This window comes from Simochromis diagramma, unplaced genomic scaffold (assembly GCF_900408965.1).
Source record: "Simochromis diagramma unplaced genomic scaffold, fSimDia1.1 OVJJ01000742.1, whole genome shotgun sequence".
In the NCBI taxonomy this organism is placed as follows: domain Eukaryota; kingdom Metazoa; phylum Chordata; class Actinopteri; order Cichliformes; family Cichlidae; genus Simochromis; species Simochromis diagramma.
In genome coordinates, this window is record NW_024387094.1 from 283672 (window position 1) to 304071 (window position 20400).

General features: G+C 40.8%; 1 protein-coding gene across 1 annotated transcript; it reads left to right on the plus strand.

Moving 5' to 3' along the window:
• Positions 1-8806: 8806 nt before the first annotated feature.
• LOC120742815 (NACHT, LRR and PYD domains-containing protein 3-like) lies at positions 8807-18382 on the plus strand. Its single transcript, XM_040046250.1, has 12 exons — positions 8807-9676; positions 10370-10474; positions 10766-10891; positions 11341-11466; positions 12838-12916; positions 13051-13270; positions 13436-14750; positions 14793-15233; positions 15335-15508; positions 15651-15824; positions 16685-16730; positions 16915-18382. Exons 1-12 carry the CDS (start codon positions 9552-9554, stop codon positions 17440-17442), a joined length of 3459 nt encoding a protein of 1152 aa, XP_039902184.1. The 5' UTR covers positions 8807-9551; the 3' UTR covers positions 17443-18382.
• Positions 18383-20400: the final 2018 nt, after the last annotated feature.

Below are 20400 nucleotides of genomic sequence, written 5' to 3' on the forward strand. Positions count from 1 at the left end.
AAAGAAGAAAATGAAGAACATACACTACTAGTCAAAATTTGGGACACACCTTCCCATTCAGTGTTTTTCTGTGTGTTCATGCTTTTCATGCAGTGACAATCATCTTAGGTGACTACCCCATGAAGCTCACTAACAGAAGGCGTAGAGTGTGCAAAGCAGTGATCAAAGCAAAGGGTGGCTAATTTGAAGAATCTAAGATATAAAAAATATTTTTGGTTCTTTCATACTTTTTGGTTTACTACATCATTTGTGTTAGGGTTAGTGCTCCATATGTGTCCATTCATAGTTTTGATGCCTCGAGTTCTAATCAACAATGAATCTACAAAATAGACAAGGAAATTAAGAAGCAACATTAAAATGAAGGTGTGTCCAAACTTTTCACTCTTAGTGTACATCAGATGTACAATATCAATCATGAACATTCTGGGTTACACAACAACAAAAGAAAGATTCACAGTTTTGAAGGACTCACTTTTTCATTTGTGTAATTTTACACATGTGGCTTACATCCTTTTACAAGTTTTCTATAATGTTTTGCCCCATGAATGTTTTTTTAAAGCATTAACATATTGTTAAATTTAAATATTCTATTAGGAAATATACCTAACAAAATCTTTTTAAAGGTGTAAAATTTCCTATGCCATGATCTACAGAGTACTGAAACAAACACTGTCATAGGAACAGAAGTCCTTTTTTTAAAAATAAAAAAAATATTATATTTATTTACATTTCTCTGCAACTGTTGGTTCTATGGTTTGTGCTGTAGATTGCTGGGCTGTAATCTGTGGAGCTGAGGCTTGTGTGGTTGTAGCATTTGGAGCTGTGGTCTGTGACTGCTGTTGTGGTCTGTGAGGCTGGGTCTGCTGCTGTGGTCGGGGAGGCTGGGTCTGCTGCTGTGGTCGGGGAGGCCTGGTCTGCTGTTGTGGTTTGTGAGGCTGGGTCTGCAGTTGTGGTCGGGTCTGCCGTTGTGGTCTGTGAGGCCTGGTCTGCTGTTGTGGTCTGTGAGGCTGGGTCTGCTGTTGTGGTTTGTGAGGCTGGGTCTGCTGCCGTTGTGGTCTGTGAGGCCTGGTCTGCTGTTATGGTCTTTGAGGCTGGGTCGGCTGCTGTTTTGGATTCGGTTTGTAGAGCTGCAGCGTCTTCTGGTGCTGTAGCACTTGTGGCTGGTTCTGGTGGTTCGTTGTCTTTCTGTGCTGTTGCTCCTGACTCTGGTTCTGATACCGTTATTGGTATACCTTGTGGAACTGGAAATGGATGTTGTGTTTGAACTGGTAGTGATGTAAGTGATGCCATTGGTGCTGTAGCCTGTGTAGCTCTAGGAGGAGGTGCTGGTGCTACCGCCACTGGTGCTGCTGTAGCCTGTGAAGCTAGAGCAGATGCTGGTGCTGCTGGACCTGGTTGTGCTGTTAGTAATGTGGCTGCTGTTTTCTTTAAACCCCGGTGTGGCACTCTTGGCGTGCTGTCTTTGCTTAACTTTAGTTGGTCAATATTTACTTTTGGAATGATTGTCCCATTGGAATCCTGAAGATCTGCACTTTTACCTTGGATTGCTGTAATAATGTAAGGGCCTAAAAAGTTTGCTTCAAGTTTCCCCCCTTTCCTCTGCTGGCTTCTTATGTTAGCTCTTAAAACTTTGTCACCAACTTTGAAGATGACATCTCTCTTCATCATTTTTATTTTGCCCTTTGTTTTTTCCTGAGCTTTGACCACGTTGTCCTTCACCAGTTCCAACATTTTTTGATGCTTTTGAATGTCTTCCGACACCTCCTCCTGCCCCACAATGTCTTCCACAGTCTCATCAACCTTTGAATCAAAAGACATGTCTATCATTACTATAATTTGTGTAAGATACACAGATAATACATAAAAGAACTGAGAAATACAGTGAAAATTTACATTAAGTGTCTTTGGTAAGGTTTTAAGACACAATGTATTTCTGGCAAAGCTTCAGTGTATCCTGGGATTGATTGGACATGAAGAATACTGTTATTGAGGGGTGGAACAATCCATAGAAATATTCAGTGTTGTTGTCCTTTTATGGCGGTGACATAGCATCCATTGAAACTGATCTGCCTGCGCCTCAAAAACTAAAAAAGTTTCGTTGTGTGGGATTTCCGTGTAGTTTGTCACAGACAAAAAGACATACCATGAACTCTTCTGGGATTTCGGAAGGATAGCGAGCCTCTCTGCCGAACATTAGGTAGTAAGGCGAGTATTTGGTGGTCACTTGTTTTTTAGTTCTGAGTCCAAACATTACAGCATCCAGGTACTCATCCCACATTTGTGGTTGGTTGCCAACGACTTTACACAGGGCTCTGACAATGAAAGCACATAGAAGACATTCATATGAAAGATCATTTACAGTTTTTAATAGTTTAATGTCATGCATTAATGTTTTGTTGGAAGGGAACCCCCATAAATGTATAACATGTACTCCAAGAATTTACCTCTGGATGGTGCCATTCATTTTCTCCACCAGCCCATTCGTTTGAGGGTGATAGGGGGAGCAGAGGCTTCTTTTAATTTTTAACAGTCCACAAACCCTTTTGTTGAGCTGCAAAAGAAAGTTATATACACTGGCTATAAGCACATTACAATAAGAATTTAAATAAACAGCTGTCATACTAATATCTCAACAACAGATTTATAAAGACCAGAAAATTAACCATTTTCAAAAAATTATTCAAATATGAGTTCACATATTTTTGCCAAAGACTAAAGTACTTACAGAATTGACAAATTCTTTGCCTTGGTCAGTAAGAATCCTTTTCGGGGCTTCGAACTGGTGGACGAATTTTATGAGACAGTTTGTCACTTCCCCGGCTGATTTTGACTTTAAAGGGTATGCTTGTGGCCATTTTGTAAAATAATCAATAAAAACACATATGTATTGATGTCCATTGTTGGTTTCAGTAAGTTTTCCAATGAGGTCCATCCCAACCAGTTCAAATGGCTGAGAGACCTTAAAAAGAAAATCATAGTTAAGTTAATAATACTGAAATTACACAGAATGCTAGTCTACTGTTATATTTTTTTCAAGTATATAATCTGTAGGTTTCTAAGCAATGAAAACATTGTGTGATTAAATGTGATTATTTGCTATGGTCGATGACTAACTTTTATCGGAATGTATTCTGCTGGTTTTTTAATTGTTGCAGCACTTGCCTGGCAAAGTGCGCACTGTGAAACCTAATCAAAAATAAAAGCAATTCAATAACAAACACAATAGTTGATGATCAAGGTTTACATAACTTATTTTGAGAGATACAGAAACATTGCCGTGTTCCTCTTAAAATAATTTAGCTGTAGTCGAATTACATAGAGTTTGTTTTGGAGTACCCACCCAATTATTGATGTGCACTGACATCCCTGGCCAGTAGAATCGCTTTGAAATGGCTTCTCTTGTTTTTGTTTGCCCGCAATGGGCCCCAGTAGGACTGGCATGAAAATCTGAAAAAATTGTGTTTGCCTCATCAGCCCCACAGACTACCGTTGTCTTTATGGTTTTGTCTGTGCCTTTGTAGCACCAGTAAAACAGCTGCTCCCCTAAACATAAACAAGAAAATAGAAAAGTTTATTATAGCTGTTTAAACCACGACAGGTCTATATGTGGTAAAAGTCATGACAATACATCTTGAATGTAATGAATCAATTATGTATGTGATATAATTTGGGGGTGACTATTGGACTGGTTATCTATATTTATGACAGTATGACTACTTCAGAAACCAAAAAGATTATGCCACACACAAGACTGTATTACTGATACTAAAAAAAGTGATGGGTGTGTAAAGTAATTATGACTAATGGCCTTCAGATATCATGGATTTATTTTTAATACAAATATCAATTCGAAGTAGTTTAATTCCAAATTTCCTGCTGTCAGTAATTTTCCACATATGTAATTTAAAGACATAAAGACATAACAGTGGGTACACCTGCGTAAAAGGGTGTGGCACATACCACTCCAAAAGTAATTACGACGTAATATATTGTAGTTAAGCTATAAAAGGACAAAAACAGTTCTTAGTTAACGCTGTCTACTTAATAGCAAACCTTAAAACTTTTACTTTAATAAACGCACATGTGCCTATTAACCGGGGTTAACTAGGTCAAAGAAAGGTCAAGCTAATTAAATCGTTTAGTGCAAATTAAGACTACACATTATGCCATTGTATATGTGTTAATATATATGTATTGATGACATTTATAAACGCTACAAAGTTGCAGTTATTACCTTCAATGTCGTAAATAGCAGCTTTTCTTCGGAGAAGAAATTTCTCTTTTTTCGTGAAAAGCGCTGGATACTCGCCTTTTAGTTTATATGCAACCAAAATCTTGTACTCGTCTGGTTCCATCCTCTTGTGGTGTTTGTTATTTTTGAAAACAAATTGTAAAGTAATCTTTTAGTTAGCTCAGAGGCACTCTGGTTTTCGGTTCGTGCGCACAATGTGAGCTAATTTGCATAATTGATTAGGAAAAACCACGTGACCGGAGATTTTGGAAAAATTTGACAATGTCGGAGTCGAGTAGGCCTACGAAAGGTTGGCCAAAACTAACTTGCCAACTTTTGAAAAGCCCTGTTACTTACAAAGACGATAAATATATATATTTAAACGTTGTCTTAAATTTTATTTATTTACAAAGAAAAACTCTGCCAATGTGCATCATCATAGATTGGGGGGGGGGGCACACATTTTGGCAGCCGATGCCACACAGCCTGATAAATTTTGTATCCCTCCATAACTTTTGCTGTGAATGAGACATGGTCTCCAAAGTTACTGTACTTATTGGTTATACTGTGACTTATTTGGCAAATATACCCTTTGTGATGGCAAAGCCAATATGGATTACAGATGGGGGGGGCACACATTTTGGCAGCCGATGCCACACAGCCTGATAAATTTTGTATCCCTCCATAACTTTTGCTGTGAATGAGACATGGTGTTACGTCCCCCCCGAAGGGGTCTAGGCATGCGAGCGAGGGGACCAGTAACAAATGAGTCCAGAACAGAATGAAAGGAAAACAGACAGGTGTTCTTAGTAAATAACAGTCTTTATTGTAGATAATCATAACATAAGGAGCCAGCAACGCCGTATTACCAATAACATGCCAAAAAAGGGAAAACAAGGTTGCAACAACAAAGAACACAACAACCAAACAAAAACTCCACACCACGAGGAGGCACTTCCAGGGGCCCCCAAGCTCACCCTGTCACTAACAGCAGCTGGCTTTACTGCTGCCAAGGCCCACAATCCCACACTACTCACGTACAGCAGCTATGCTGTTTCCACAACTCCACACTTCGAGCAGGCTCACCACACACAACGCAGAGACACCAGAGAACACCCCACCCTGTTCACAGCTCATCCCCAGCTTATATGACCTCAGAGAGGTGATTGCTGACTGGGCCCAGGTGGTAAGTGAGTCCAATGAGCAGCAGCTGTGTCCTGGGGAGAGAGAGAGCAAGAGAGAGACAGAGGGGTGGAGCAAAAGAGGAGAAGGCGGAGAAAAACACCACGCCCACACAAGGGCAGTATCAGGAGGCCCAGCTAGGGCCGTAACACATGGTCTCCAAAGTTACTGTACTTATTGGTTATACTGTGACTTATTTGGCAAATATACCCTTTGTGATGGCAAAGGCAATATGGATTACAGATGGGGGGGGGGCACACATTTTGGCAGCCGATGCCACACAGCCTGATAAATTTTGTATCCCTCCATAACTTTTGCTGTGAATGAGATATGGTCTCCAAAGTTACTGTACTTATTGGTTATACTGTGACTTATTTGGCAAATATACCCTTTGTGATAACAAAGCCAATATGGATTACAGATGGGGGGGGGGGGCACACATTTTGGCAGCCGATGCCACACAGCCTGATAAAATCTGTATCCCTCCATAACTTTTGCTGTGAATGAGACATGGTCTCCAAAGTTACTGTACTTATTGGTTATACTGAGATTGATTTTGCAAATAAACTCATTCGTGATAGCTTCGCTACAAAGTGTAAACCGAGTGTAAATTCACTGGAGAGCGACGTGTTTCCATGATCGCATCTGGTTTTACAGTATTATAGTATCAAAGTCTTTTTCTAGACAAAGTATTCCCAGCAGGTTATTTCAGTGTACATTATAAGGTAAACTGTCTTCCACACGGCACATTACAATATCACGAAACTAATATTAAATTCATCGATTCTGCTGTTTTCCAGCTTTTACTCTTTATCGCGTGGACTGCAGATCAGTGACAAGTAGCGTACAGAACGGAGCTGGGCAAGTGGCTCCTCCTACTTTGCGCGCTCCCGTGAATGGGGAAACAATTTTTGACGGGGGTAACTACTTTGGCACAACACCGGTAACTTGCGGTTTCAGGAAACGCTGCCCTTCCTTTGGCAGTTACAGGATCTCTAGGATCTCTTTCCTGCTGCTCTGGGCCCATAACCTGTTAGCAGAGCTGCTCTGTGCAGCGTTATGGCATAATAATCTTGAGGGAGAATAAAAAGTCGACACACATATCTCATTCCTGACGGAGGACTCTCCCACTACACCTCTCCAGTGCATTCACAGAGTCGTTGCATGGTAAGACCTGGATGGGAAGCGGGCGGAGCCTTTTACCGTCATTTTATTACGACGCAAAGTACAAACACCTGTGGACACACAATCCAACAGTAACATAACATGCAATGTTACAGTGTTTCCCCTAAACTGCAGTGTGCTGTTTAACCCAGTGTGATCAAATCTGACATGTGAAGTGTTTGTTTCTTCTCTCCTCCTCCTGTCTCCTTCTCATTTCTCCAGTTTTCTTTTGGATTAAAAAACACTGTCATTTCCTTTCTTTCTCATGAATTAGACATTTATGGCACACTGCAAACTGCATTAAATGCATGCCTGTGAGGCTTTGCTATAGCTATATAAGTGGGATTTGTTATTCGAACGAGTGTTAATCGGCTACAAGCTGTGAGCGCAGTGCAGTGTAAAACTCTTCCTTCAGTCCTCACGCTGAGTGTTTAGAGGCGAGCACACTTGTTAGTCTTCAGTAATGAACTGAATTGATCTCCTTTTTCTCAGCACATAGCAAGTCACTCTCTCTGCAACATCTACAACAAATAAAAGTGAAATATCTGTGAAAATGCAGCTTTTAATGAAACTGTTAGATTAATGCCTGCATGTTACATTGTGGTATTATCTGCTATTATGATCTGGCAGTAAATAATATGTTGTGTTTATTGCGCATTGCACAGACCAGCTGCTACACACAAATTTCAGGGTGGTGTGGAACGGTTTTACTGATGCACCGCTCCTCCGGATCAATCTGAGTCCTAATCTTCAGAAGCCTTTAACCTCACCTCTGCTGTTAATAACGAGCCTGAGGGCTTTGGTAGCTAGTATAAGATCCACATTGGCTTTAGAAATCTTTCCAGGGGTAACTCCCTCCCCAGGTGGTTGTCAGCATTCCTTAGTCACCTTTACTGGTTATTCCTCCTTCGCCACAATGGGATGCATTTCTACAATGACAAAATCCTGTTACTGCTAATGTAACTAACTATGGTTTACACTCACACACACACACACACACACACAAATTACATATGCTGTATGCATTTTGTTCATTCCTAAGCTGTGAGTCTACACCAGCCATAGTCTTTAGTTATTAACATTTGAAAGATTGAAGGCAGGTGAAAAGTAAAAATTCGCTTCCTTTCCAGAAAAACGCAAACTTCAGAAGGACACCTCCCTCCAAGCTTGCGATAAGCCAACATTACTATTATTTGCCATGTTCTTGGCAGCGTTTGACTTGTTTTTGGCGTTTACATGTGGGCGGAGAGATTTTAAGAACGGAAAGTCCCCGTTTTCATAAACACCCGTGTGCGTGTGGACGTGGAGGTGTGGCTCTCTCCGTGGAATATGAGACAGTCTCGGGAACAGCAGCTGCTCGGGTGTTTCCGTGTTCGTTACTTTTTTCCTGAACTTTGTGTGAGTGGACCGTCTCCGTGTGAAGCTCCGTGTTCAGGTAACGCAAGGAGTGTGTAATGTTTGTGATGTTTCCCTGTGTGCAGCTTAGTTCACGGTGACGGACTCGCAGCTCAGACTGCGAATACGGCACCGCAACGAGGCCGTGTTCGCCATATTGTGTTAGTTTGTGCGATCACGTTTGACACAACACCAGAATGTAGACACTCTGAGCTCCGGACGTAACTTTATCTTCACGGTGCTGCCAGAGGGAAAGACGGACTCAATCATTACTTGTTATAAATACGACTGTTTTGGATTACACACAATGACCTGTGAGTAAAAATACTGCGTCACACTGGCTGTTCTCCTGTAACAGGAAGTCATCGTCTGTAAGGACGGTTGTTACGACACTTGTAACGTTTGTAACTCGGACAGACCGAGTAAGACTGATAAATATAATATAAAATGTAATAATCACATAAAACTGGGAATAGAACTTTTCAAGAGTGGGATCAATAAACAGATATGATAACGGCACAGATATCAGTAAAACCTTTAAATAGAAGCAGAGCAGCTGATGGCAGCTTCCTCTGCCTCACACTGCTGTCTGACTGCATGCAGCTGACACTGAGAGGAAGCAGGAAAGCAGCAGCTGATGTTTGGACAGCACAGTGATGGAAAGCAGGGTTTCAGTTGATGTGCACATGAATGATTTGTGTTTCCTCTGCAGGTAGAAAGTGTGTGTGAGCTGAGCAGCATGGATCAGTGTGAGGACAGAGAGGAGGGAGCCCCTCCCTCTAAAAGCACTCTGTGTGGGGAACATGAGAGCCAGACCAAAGCTCAGAGGTGAGACGACCATCTCTAACTGTCCATGACTCTTCTCCATGTCACAGCTCAGCACTCACATCACACTCAAAGCTCCAATAAACACATGCTGGATCCATCCTGTAGTGTGTGGGAACATATAACGCAGTGAAACATGCAGGGTGTGATAAACACAGCCAGGCTCCACAGAACATGAGAGGACAGTTTAGAGGTTTGATCTGGTTGTGAAATAAATCATTCAACCACAAATCAAAGCTGCAAATAATGAATCCCTTCTTCTTCTTCTTCTTCTATCCTGGTTATTTTTCTAGCATCAAACATCAACAAATACATCACAAGTCGACCAAACAAGTGGCTCAAAGAGCAGATTTTAAAAAATAACGATAATTCTTAAAATTTTCTTAATAAAACTTTTTCTTCTGAGTAATACATGCTGGAGGCTGGTGATGCCTGCAGGTGAAGAAAAAAAGGCTAAAGTATATAAATACTCATTATTTCTAACATTTATTAGCAATTTTACATGAATCATAACACAAATGAGTTTTAGAATGAAAGAAATGTATATTTACTAATGTAACACCAGCTGTCATAGTCATCTCATTCATAAGGTAAGGTAAAGATGTTCAATATTAGAGAGAGGCGCCAATGATAATCGTCTGTGAGCAGCTCTTGGTGAAAGTGGGGAGGAAGAACATGAAGAGACCTCCTACGGGTCAGATGTCTGTGGAGAGAGAATCTTCTGTGAACAATGATCTAACATGGTTTTCTCTCCATGTCTGCCAGAGTCAGTGGGAGAACCTGTTGGCCTCATGTCCCCCAGAGGTTTTCTGAATCCAGCTGTGTGTCTCTGAGGAGTAATCAGTCCATAGAGCCTCCGCTGTTCTTTGCTCCAGACATGTAAGCTGGAACTGAGTCCTTAATGCCACATTCGTGTGTTCAGTGTTACTTTTCATTAGCTTTGTGTACCTACAGCATGTCAGCTTTATGTGTTCTTACATAAACATAAAGATGTGCATCAGAATCAGTCAGCAGCTTCAGCCTGCAGATAAATGTGTGAACAAAATAAGAAATATAATCACGACAGTTGATCAACTCCGTGTGATCCTGAGACATTGGTGGGAAAAACTTTCTTCATCAGTCTGACTGACAGCAAAGAGTTAGAGGATGAAGGGTTTAAATGAGGCTGCAGAAGAAAATAACTGTTTGTATTTATGTGAGATGGTTTGAGGAGAAGTTCAGTAGGTGGAAATTCACACTGTAAGTAACTTAGAGATAATTAACAAAGTTTAACAGAAAACGTGAGCATTATATTTCCTATGACTTTGGAGAGAACGGTGAAAACAGTGTGTGGGTCCATCTGTAGGGCAGCGTCATGGTTCACAGTTTCAGAAAGGAGAAGGATTAGTTTCTGTGCCTGCTAATAACAGAGTAATGGCCAGAAATGACTCGAATATTTGTTTGTAAATCATCCAGAATTGTTGTTGTTTATAATGTGGTTGCATGTTTTTCTGAACACAAAAATATTTTTTAATTGAAATCTTAATCTTGATCCTGGGACTCGATCTTTCTGTCTGCTGCGATCCGCCTCAGACCATCAGACTATCCTGAACCTGATCCCAGCTGTGTGTCCTTAAAGAGTAATCTGTCCATGGAGCCTCCACTGTTCTTCAAAAAGCAGATTATTTCAGAGATGGCGTAAGTAAACATCAGCTCATCTTCTTCCTCATGTGTCCTCATCTTCAGAATCATGCGAGAAGTCATGTGGCATTTTAGTTCAGTCCAGCAGAAACAGCAGAGGACATTTTCATGTATGATGAACAATTATGTTATTATGTGTCTTCTGAATGAGTTAGTAAACTCTCTGTATGTATTATTGAAGGGTCTACCTTACAACATAAAGCACCTTGAGGCGACTGATTTGGCGCTATGTCAACAAAACTGAATTGAATAAACTTCTTCTTGGTGGTCTACTTCTTTATCTGGCAGACATGACAGACCAGGCTGCTGTGAGCCTGATCACAGCTGTGTGTCTCTGAAGAGTGATACCTCCATGGAGCCACCGCTATTCTTCAAGAAACCAGCATCAACCTTTAGAGCAGGAAAACCAAAGAGGTGAGCTCTCCTGGAACGTCCATTAGAGCTGTCGCTATAATTACCTGGTTCCCTGTACTCGGGTTTAAGCTGATATTTAGACCTAAAATGGTTGTAAAGATTAATGTCAGTGTTAGTGGGACGTGCAACTTCACGTAGCCGTGAGACCTGAAATCAGATTTTGGAAGTTCGGTTTAACTAAGAGACTCACAAGTAACAGACACCAAAACAATGCTCAGAGGTGGTTAAAGCTCTGAGGCAGGACTCTTAATAATAATAATGGCAGCAGATGAGTTCATCTAGTAGATTTAGAAAAAATATTTTAGAGCAGAACTACAGAAGGCCTTTTATGCATCTCGGTCTACTCTCAGGGTTCTGGATTGTTTTTAACATTTAATGGGTATTCATTTTTAAACTGTATACATTTATGATCTAATTTTCTCTGGGATGGCTCATTGTTTGCTTACCAGGATCTGTCAAAGAACTGTGTCCAAACAGACACGTAGCTGTGAGTCTGTGAAGAGTGATGCATCCATGGAGCCACCGCTATTTTTCAAGAAAAACGTTATACCCTTAAAACCAGGGAAACGAAGGAGGTACGTTTTCCATCAGTACCGTCTCATTAAGTGGCTGTTTGCTCTGTATTGAGGTGTAAGTAGGTATCTACGGTATACTAAAAACACCTCAGGGTAAAGAATAATCTGAAGAGCAGTGTTAGTGTAGTGTGTGTGAATGTCTGTGTGAATGGGTGAATGACTGAACGTGTAAAGCACTTTGGGGTCCTTAGGGATTAGTAAGGCGCTATACAAAACCAGGCCATGTTTACATATAATCAGGTAGAGGAACTCCGGTTTGAGCAACACAGTCACAAGTTTGTTCTTCAGATACCAAACATTACACAAAGGTTCATAAAACTCAGATATAACATATGAATAGTCATGACAGCCATGATCTTCTGGCAGAACTTCTCTAAAGTATGAACATATCAGTGCAGACGGAGCATTTACAACCATTAAACATAAAGTGGTAATTAGCTGAGTAAAATTTATTATGCAAAGAACGAGATCTCTAAAACCCCAGATAAGCTTCTCAGTTTGAAACGAAACCCTTAGAGATGCCTTTAACACCAGTTTAGTAACATACTCTGGGCTGCATACTTTTAAAAACAGGATTAAAACTAGTGAAATCTGAAAAATCTTTTGTGACTAATTTTATTAAAGGAAGAAACATGTGATTGGCATTCATTCAGGAAGTTTCACAGAAGTTTCAAGCAGGAAGCATGTGAGACTCAAACAGGACAACAAGACAGAGAAATTATAAAAATGAGGGTTTAAATACACATGAGATAATTAGAGAAAGAGACAGCTGGGAAACAAGGTGCAGGGGAATGGAATCGACTAACGAGCAGGGGGTGGAGAAAACTGAACATAATGCACAAGAGACTATGAAAATAACACACTGCAGTTTCATATAAACATGTTGTGGTTTTCCCTACATTCAGGTTGAGAGTGTCATAATATGATGGTGTTGCTTTGACTGCACAATCCCACGAAACGATATAGAAAATATGTAAAATATATCAGCTGTGAATAACCTCCTAATTGCATTGTATAAAAAGGAATGATTGTCTGTAGGTGCAGGGAGCGCTGTTTGCATAGTCGCTCATTAAGACCAGGTTAATTCTGTCCATTTGCAATTACAATTGCTTAACTAGCTAACTAAATAGATTCTGCACATGAGAAGAGTGTCTGTATTTGCATTTGGACTGTCCCTTTCACACTGCAAATTTTTAAATTTAAACAAATCCCAAAAGTGTTAAACTTAGATTAGCCACAACTTGAGTAAGCAGGCATGACTAATTTATTTGATAGCATAAATGGCACATTAATAACCAGGTGACCATTTTACGTGGCTGGATGTGTATGTGGAAAGATAGTGTAACGTAATTCTTCATGGTTCTTCCACAGAGTGGACCAGGAGAGCTCAGAGGTTCCCAGTGGTCAGTCTACCCAGCAGCATCAAACACAGCTGGACTCCATATTTATGGTCTGTATATGTACAACAACTACTTTTACATCTATCGTGTTCACAATCATCTCCATGCTGCTCTTTGTAGAGATCTGATGTTTGGCTCCATGATTTCAGTCTGATTGGCTCATTCATAAAGTATTCTGTTCCAGCTACTGGAGGACAACATCATCACTTTTGTGAAGAACGAGCTGAAGAAGATCCAGAAGGTTTTGAGTCCATATTATGAGGGCAGTGAGATGGAGGATGAAGCAGTATTGCATTGTGAAGATGAAGAGCAATGGAGGAGCAACAGAAAGGCAGTTCTGAAAATCACAGTAAACTTCCTAAGAAGAATGAAGCAGGAGGATCTGGTTGACCGTCTGAAGAACAGTGAGGATTTCTCTGAAGATTTTCTTTTGCTGAGTAACTGGAACATTTACTAATGTTTCAAAAGAGGGACCCACATGTGTTGAAATGCTAATGATTTAGGGCATGAAATTGTTGCCTGAACTTTCTAAACATTTGGTTGGTATATTTGGTCTTTTGTTCTTTTAGAATATCCCAGTAGAGTTTGTCAGCATAACCTCAAATCTGCACTAAAGAAGAAGTTCCAGTGTGTGTTTGAGGGGATCGCTAAAGCAGAAAGCCCAACCCTTCTGAATCAGATCTACACAGAGCTCTACATCACAGAGGGAGGGACTGCAGAGGTCAATGATGAACATGAGGTCAGACAGATTGAAACAGCATCCAGGAAACCAGACAGACCAGAAACAACAATCAGACAAGAAGACATCTTTATAGCCTCACCTGGAAGAGATGAACCAATTAGAACAGTGCTGACAAAGGGAGTGGCTGGCATTGGGAAAACAGTCTTAACACAGAAATACACCCTGGACTGGGCTGAAGACAAAGCCAACCAGGACATCCAGTTCATATTTCCATTCACTTTCAGAGAGCTGAATGTGCTGAAAGAGGAAAAGTTCAGCTTGGTGGGACTTGTTCATCACTTCTTTACTGAAACCAAAGAAGCAGGAATCTGCAGCTTTGAAGACTTCCAGGTTGTGTTCATCTTTGATGGTCTGGATGAGTGTCGACCTCCTCTGGACTTCCACAAAACTACAATCCTAACTGACCCTAGAAAGTCCACCTCAGTGGATGTGCTGCTGATAAACCTCATCAGGGGGAAACTGCTTCCCTCTGCTCACCTCTGGATAACCACACGACCTGCAGCAGCCAATCAGATCCCTCCTGACTGTGTTGGCATGGTGACAGAGGTCAGAGGGTTCACAGACCCAGAGAAGGAGCAGTACTTCAGGAAGAGGTTCAGAGATGAGGATCAGGCCAGCAGGATCATCTCCCACATCAAGACATCACGAAGCCTCCACATCATGTGTCACATCCCAGTCTTCTGCTGGATCACTGCTACAGTTCTGGAGGATGCGCTGAAAACCAGAGAGGGAGGGAAGCTGCCCAAGACCCTGACTGAGATGTACATCCACTTCCTGGTGGTTCAGGCCAAAGTGAAGAAGGTCAAGTATGATGGAGGAGCTGAGACAGATCCACACTGGAGTCCAGAGAGCAGGAAGATGATTGAGTCTCTGGGAAAACTGGCTTTTGATCAGCTGCAGAAAGGAAACCTGATCTTCTATGAATCAGACCTGACAGAGTGTGGCATCGATATCAGAGCAGCCTCAGTGTACTCAGGAGTGTTCACACAGATCTTTAAAGAGGAGAGAGGACTATACCAGGACAAGGTGTTCTGCTTCATCCATCTGAGTGTTCAGGAGTTTCTGGCTGCTCTTTATGTCCATCTGACCTTCATCAACTCTGGACTCAATCTGCTGGAAGAACGAAAAACAACCTCCAAGAGGTCAAAACCAAGATACTTTACAGAGACACATTTCTATCAAAGTGCTGTGAATAAGGCGTTACAGAGTCCAAATGGACACCTGGACTTGTTCCTCCGCTTCCTCCTGGGCCTTTCACTGCAAACCAGTCAGACTCTCCTTCAAGGTCTGCTGATACAGACAGGAAGTAGCTCACAGACCAATCAGGAAACAGTTCAGTACATCAAGGAGAAACTCAGTGAAAATCTGACTGCAGAGAAAAGTATCAATCTTTTCCACTGTCTGAATGAACTGAATGATCGTTCTCTAGTGAAAGAGATCCAACAGTCCCTGAGATCAGGAAGTCTCTCCACAGATAAACTGTCTCCTGCTCAGTGGTCAGCTCTGGTCTTCATCTTACTGTCATCAGAAGAAGATCTGGATGTGTTTGACCTGAAGAAATACTCTGCTTCAGAGGAGGCTCTTCTGAGGCTGCTGCCAGTTGTGAAAGCCTCTAAAAAAGCTCTGTAAGTACATAGATAGCATTTATTTATGAATGAAAATGATACAAAGTAGCTTACAACTATAGAAAAGGTAGAACACTTTTGTATTTTGTTTGTCTCTTTAGGCTAAGTTGCTGCAACCTTTCAGAAAGAACCTGTGAAGCTCTTTCCACAGTCCTCTGTTCCCAGTCTTGCAGTCTAAAAGAGCTGGACCTGAGTAACAACAATCTGAAGGATTCAGGCGTGAAGCTTCTTTCAGTGGGGCTTGAAAGTCCTCAGTGTACACTGGAAACTCTCAGGTCAGATCAAGAGCTTTTTAAACTTACATTTAGATAGGAAAGACATGGTTATAGCTTACTCTCTTTCTCAGTTATTTTAAGTATAGTATAATAATTTTTTCAAAAAACGTTAAAAACATTTGCTAAATTTGTGGGACTCTAGTTTGTCAGGCTGTCTGATCACAGAAGAAGGCTGCACTTCGCTCGCATCAGCTATCAGCTCCAACCCCTCCCATCTGAAAGAGCTGGATCTGAGTTACAATCACTCAAGAGGCTTTGGGATGCAACGGCTGTCGGCTGGAATGAGTGATCCATGCTGGAGACTGGAAACTCTGAGGTATGGAGAGTCTTGTGACAGCCACACATGAATAGATAGAGAACACACATTAAGACTAAATTTTAAGTCAAGAGGATCAATTTCACTAAATAGTTTTGAAAAATGATTATTTTCATGAATACTTGTGCAAAGAAATAAAGAAGTCTGGTGCATGGGCAGTGACAGTGCAGCCTTCCTGAAGCATTACGCAGAGGTTTTTGGCCCACACATGCCCCAGTCTGGGTTATCTTTGGAAAGTTTAAATACAGTGAAGTGGATAAGAGTTTTTTGTCATAATCTTGGCACACTCAATTTGCTGGTGGGATTGTAGCATGAGACAGGTTATTTTAATGTGTTTCAGGTGAGAGCAGTACACAAACCTTATAGACTTTTTGATAATTACAGGTTAATTTAAGCTGCGTCTTTGAGTTCATTAGTATAAGATCAAATAAAGAAGCTAACTGAAGCTAGCTGCTATAAGTAATGTGGAAATGTTAACTTTGTAATTGTGTTCTTCCTGTCAGCTATCATGTCTTAAGGCAAATGGAAACAGTCCAACCCTTTTAAATGTTAAGTTTTCTGGAGTGCACAAATTTGAATACAGAAGACAGCCAAGTTACAGAAATAGCTGCAGAAATGAATCACCTACAGCATGTTCCAGATGGTGACCGCTGTAAAGATGCTGAAAACTTTCTGACAACCAAAGAAATGTGGATTGTAAGAGTCAGAGTCCTATTTGTAAGATGTGTGGTAGCAGGACCTTTCTATTCCCGTTTTGTTAGCAAAGTCAGTGTCTAACAGTGTGTGAATGAGAGCCATGTAATGTCCATGTGTGCATGCTGAAAGAGACTGTGCTGCTCTGACCCCCCTCCTCCTTTCAGGGTGGAGCCTCCTGGAGTCCGATGGTTGACACCAGGTCTGAGGAAGTGTAAGTGTGTTTTTATTGTGATTCATGAAAACAAAGCAGCACACATTCAACCATCTTCAAACTGTCACATCACTCATTCACATCTCTGATGTCAGGAGTCATCGTCAAAGTGTCAATCAATGAACAGATGATGGATCAATAACTGCAGCTGGATTGTGTTTGTTCTCTCCATCAGATTCCTGTCAACTCACAGTCGACACAAACACAGTTCACACAAACCTCAAACTGTCTGACAACAACAGGAAGGTGACGTTTGTGGAGGAGGTTCAGTCATATCCTGATCATCCAGACAGATTTGATCAGTATCCTCAGCTCCTGTGCAGAGATGGTCTGACTGGTCGCTGTTACTGGGAGGTCGAGTGGAGAGGAATGGTTGATATATCAGTGAGTTACAGAAGAATCAGAAGGAAGGGAGACAGATATGACTGTGAACTTGGATTTAACGAACATTCGTGGAGTCTGAGCTGCTTTGATCATGGTCCTCATGCTGTCTGGCACAATAAGACAAGAACAACAACAACCTCCTCCTCCTCCTCTGTCTCTAACAGAGTAGCAGTGTATGTGGACTGTCCTGCTGGCACTCTGTCCTTCTACAGAGTCTCCTCTGACACTCTGATCCACCTCCACACCTTCAACACCACATTCACTGAACCTCTTTATCCTGGGTTTGTTTTTGGGTCAAATTCTTCAGTCTTTCTTTGTGCAGTCTAAAGGCTGTCCTCCTTTTACAGAAACACTTCAGAAGTCAGCTTTTCAGCATTTTTAAACAGGCTGTTTGTTATTAAAGGTTTATTTTATTGTTCAAGTGTGATGTAAGTATACAATATAGTGTGGATATAGAACTGGTGTTCCTTCTAATTAGTTTTGTTGCTCATATTTGTTGTTGTGTATTCTCTCCTGTTCCCTTCAGGCACTACAATATCATAGATCAAACGGTACACAATTTTTAAATTCAATTCAGAATGTCTGTATGGTCTCCTGAACCTTCCTCCAGTATTGATTATATATTATTTAATCAGTAAGCATTCTTTCCACAATGATTCATAGATGTTCTCACTATCAAAATACTCTAGTTATGTTTTATCAGTCTGATTGCTAACTTTTGCTAAAGCTGACACTGCAGACATCTACTGGATCCACTCTGACGTATGTAATCCTCTAACTTATAAGTAATTGCACAATATACCAACAGTTACATTGTTAGGGCCCTGAGTTAGTTAATTGTTTTTTATTGTCATTTTAACACATTGGATTTTAATATGGAACAGCAGTGTAATCTCAAACTTAGCACTTTAACATTAGTGAGAGGGTGGTTGAGAAACCAAAATCAAAGTTTTTAAAAATTATTTTGCAATCTGAAAGTTAATTTAATATTTAATCATTTAATTTTAAATGCCGGGACATCGTCTATTATTTTAATTTGGTTCAGAATTGTATAAAATCTCTTTTTATGGTTTCAATTATATGTTAGGTTCAGTTACTTGATTTTGTGCTGAGAAAACTGTGTATATAATGTAAAATAGAAGCTCAGCATTTCACCTTACAGACAACTTTGGTACCTGTCAGAAAGCCCACTCTGTCCCTGCTAACAACAACATTACTGGATTACTTTTTGAAATGAAAGTAACTCTAATTAAATTTATTGACATGGCTCTAATCAATGTTCCCTCTAAGCTGTGTACGTGCACAATTGCGCACTGCTGGCACGGTCTCTGCACACAGAAAACCTGTGTTGCACACAAAAATAAAATCTAACCTGAATTGAAATTGAAATTAAAACTTTAACACTGCCAACAGAATTGTTAGTCAGTAAGTGACTGGTTTCTCCCGTATGGGATAAGAACGATGCCACCTTATCCCATATTCCAGCCAATGATGCGATTCACATTCGTATATACGCAGCTAAGCGTCGACAGGCTATGACAGCGTCCTTATGTGCCCACACCGGTGTTTAGCTAGCAAAGCGTCGTGGCTGATGTGGAGTGAAGCCACGTTAATGACAACGTGTACAACCATTGGAGATGTGAGCAGGACAGATGGAACAACTGACGGAAAAGTGTGGACTTTATACCAGTTTTTAAATTATGTTGATAGGCCACGTAAAACCAGAGTTATGATAAAAATATCTGCAATGTTTGGTTTTCTTCCTGAATACTATCGTTGTTTATATTTACTGTGGTAAGAAACGGTAAAAACGGCGTTTTATAAGGAAAACACTGGAAAGTAGTGATGTGCGGATCGATCCTGAAATATCGATTCCTCCGATACCAGTCATTTATGTTCTAGAATTGATTCTCACATTAAAATATCGATATTTCAGTAATTTAGGGTAAATTTGCAGTTTATCATTAACAGGAACACAGTGGAAAGAAACTATAACATTCAGATTATCTACATTCAAAGGAACTACTTCCTCTTCCGCCTTTCATAGTCATGTGCGAAATACGGCTGTATAAATGTCCCCTTGGCGTGCGTTAGTGATGGGATTTCCAGTTCTTATTAGAGAACCGGCTCTTTCGGCTCCGAACCGGCTCCTCAGGTTGTTTTGTTGCTTTGATTAATTTATTATTAACAATAATATAAAATTATACACAAAAGTAATTACTAATGTAAAAAAAAGTGGTTCATTTATATATGTTTATATATAAATATGCAGTGGCCCCTAGAGACAAAGCACGTACAAATTCCAAAGCACATTTCTAGCATGAACTGAACTTTCAAAACAGAGCTACTAGATCACTTATATCAGTGGTCCCCAACCCCCGGGCCTCGGACCGGTACCTGTGCATGTGTGTACGTGTGTGAAGTGCATTTCAGTTTGTTTTCATAATATCTAAATAAATAAAAGACATGTTTTTCTCTTAAAGGCTAACAGTCAGTCAGAAAGGTGTTTTTGTCCAGATGAGCCCAGAGAAGAAACACGAGTGTTCACAGACATCAGAACCTCTGAGGTGAAACATGAGGTTGGAGTCCTGCTCAGCATTCAGAAGAGCTGCTGTGAAACCCTGAGTACTCATGACAGACTCTGATGGCAGAAACACATCATGATTCAAAAATAAAGAATGTGACAAACATGGAGCTCCTGATCCTCCTGCATGAGAACAAGCTGACATGAGCGCTGTGTCTGAGTGTCTCCCTGTCACAGTGACAATAACAGAGCTGCTGATCTGAGCTCACAGTCATTAAACTGACCTGAGGTCAGCTGCTAGGACATCTCTGTGCTCCTTACATATGAACATAAACCATGTGACCTCACCTCAGTCCTGTGGATGACTGTAGTCATAGAAGAGTAGAGGTGTAGCAGGTGGTGTGAGGCTAAGGAGGAAGAGGTGTATTCTAGTTAATGCAGTACTGAGAGGCTTGTAATACAGTTACTGTGTGCAGTTATACCTGATACAACATCTGCACTTATTTAAATCATACGCGTAAATGCTGTCAGTAAATGATTGATTCCTATTTATTCTACTTCCTGTTGACTAGTTTTATTAAAATGAAACATTTAAGCACAGCTGATCGAGTGACTGGATGTAAACAGGTGCTGGAGTTCATGTAACAGGTTCACACCTGAATCTGGGCCTGTGGTGCCAGAGTGTTCAGGGTCAGGTGGTCACATGCTTCAGGTGCACGAGTGCTTCAGGAGCTCAGCACAGCGTGGAACATCCCATCACT

What these genes read in the sequence shown, in the direction of transcription:
- LOC120742815 (XM_040046250.1), top strand. Translation starts at nt 9,552, where the DNA reads ATGTCTGCCAGAGTCAGTGGGAGAACCTGTTGGCCTCATGTCCCCCAG. An exon ending in AGAGCAGGAAAACCAAAGAG is followed by an intron (nt 10,892 to 11,340) that starts GTGAGCTCTCCT and finishes TTTGCTTACCAG; the next exon opens with GATCTGTCAAAGAACTGTGT. An exon ending in TGACACCAGGTCTGAGGAAG is followed by an intron (nt 16,731 to 16,914) that starts TGTAAGTGTGTT and finishes TCAGATTCCTGT; the next exon opens with CAACTCACAGTCGACACAAA.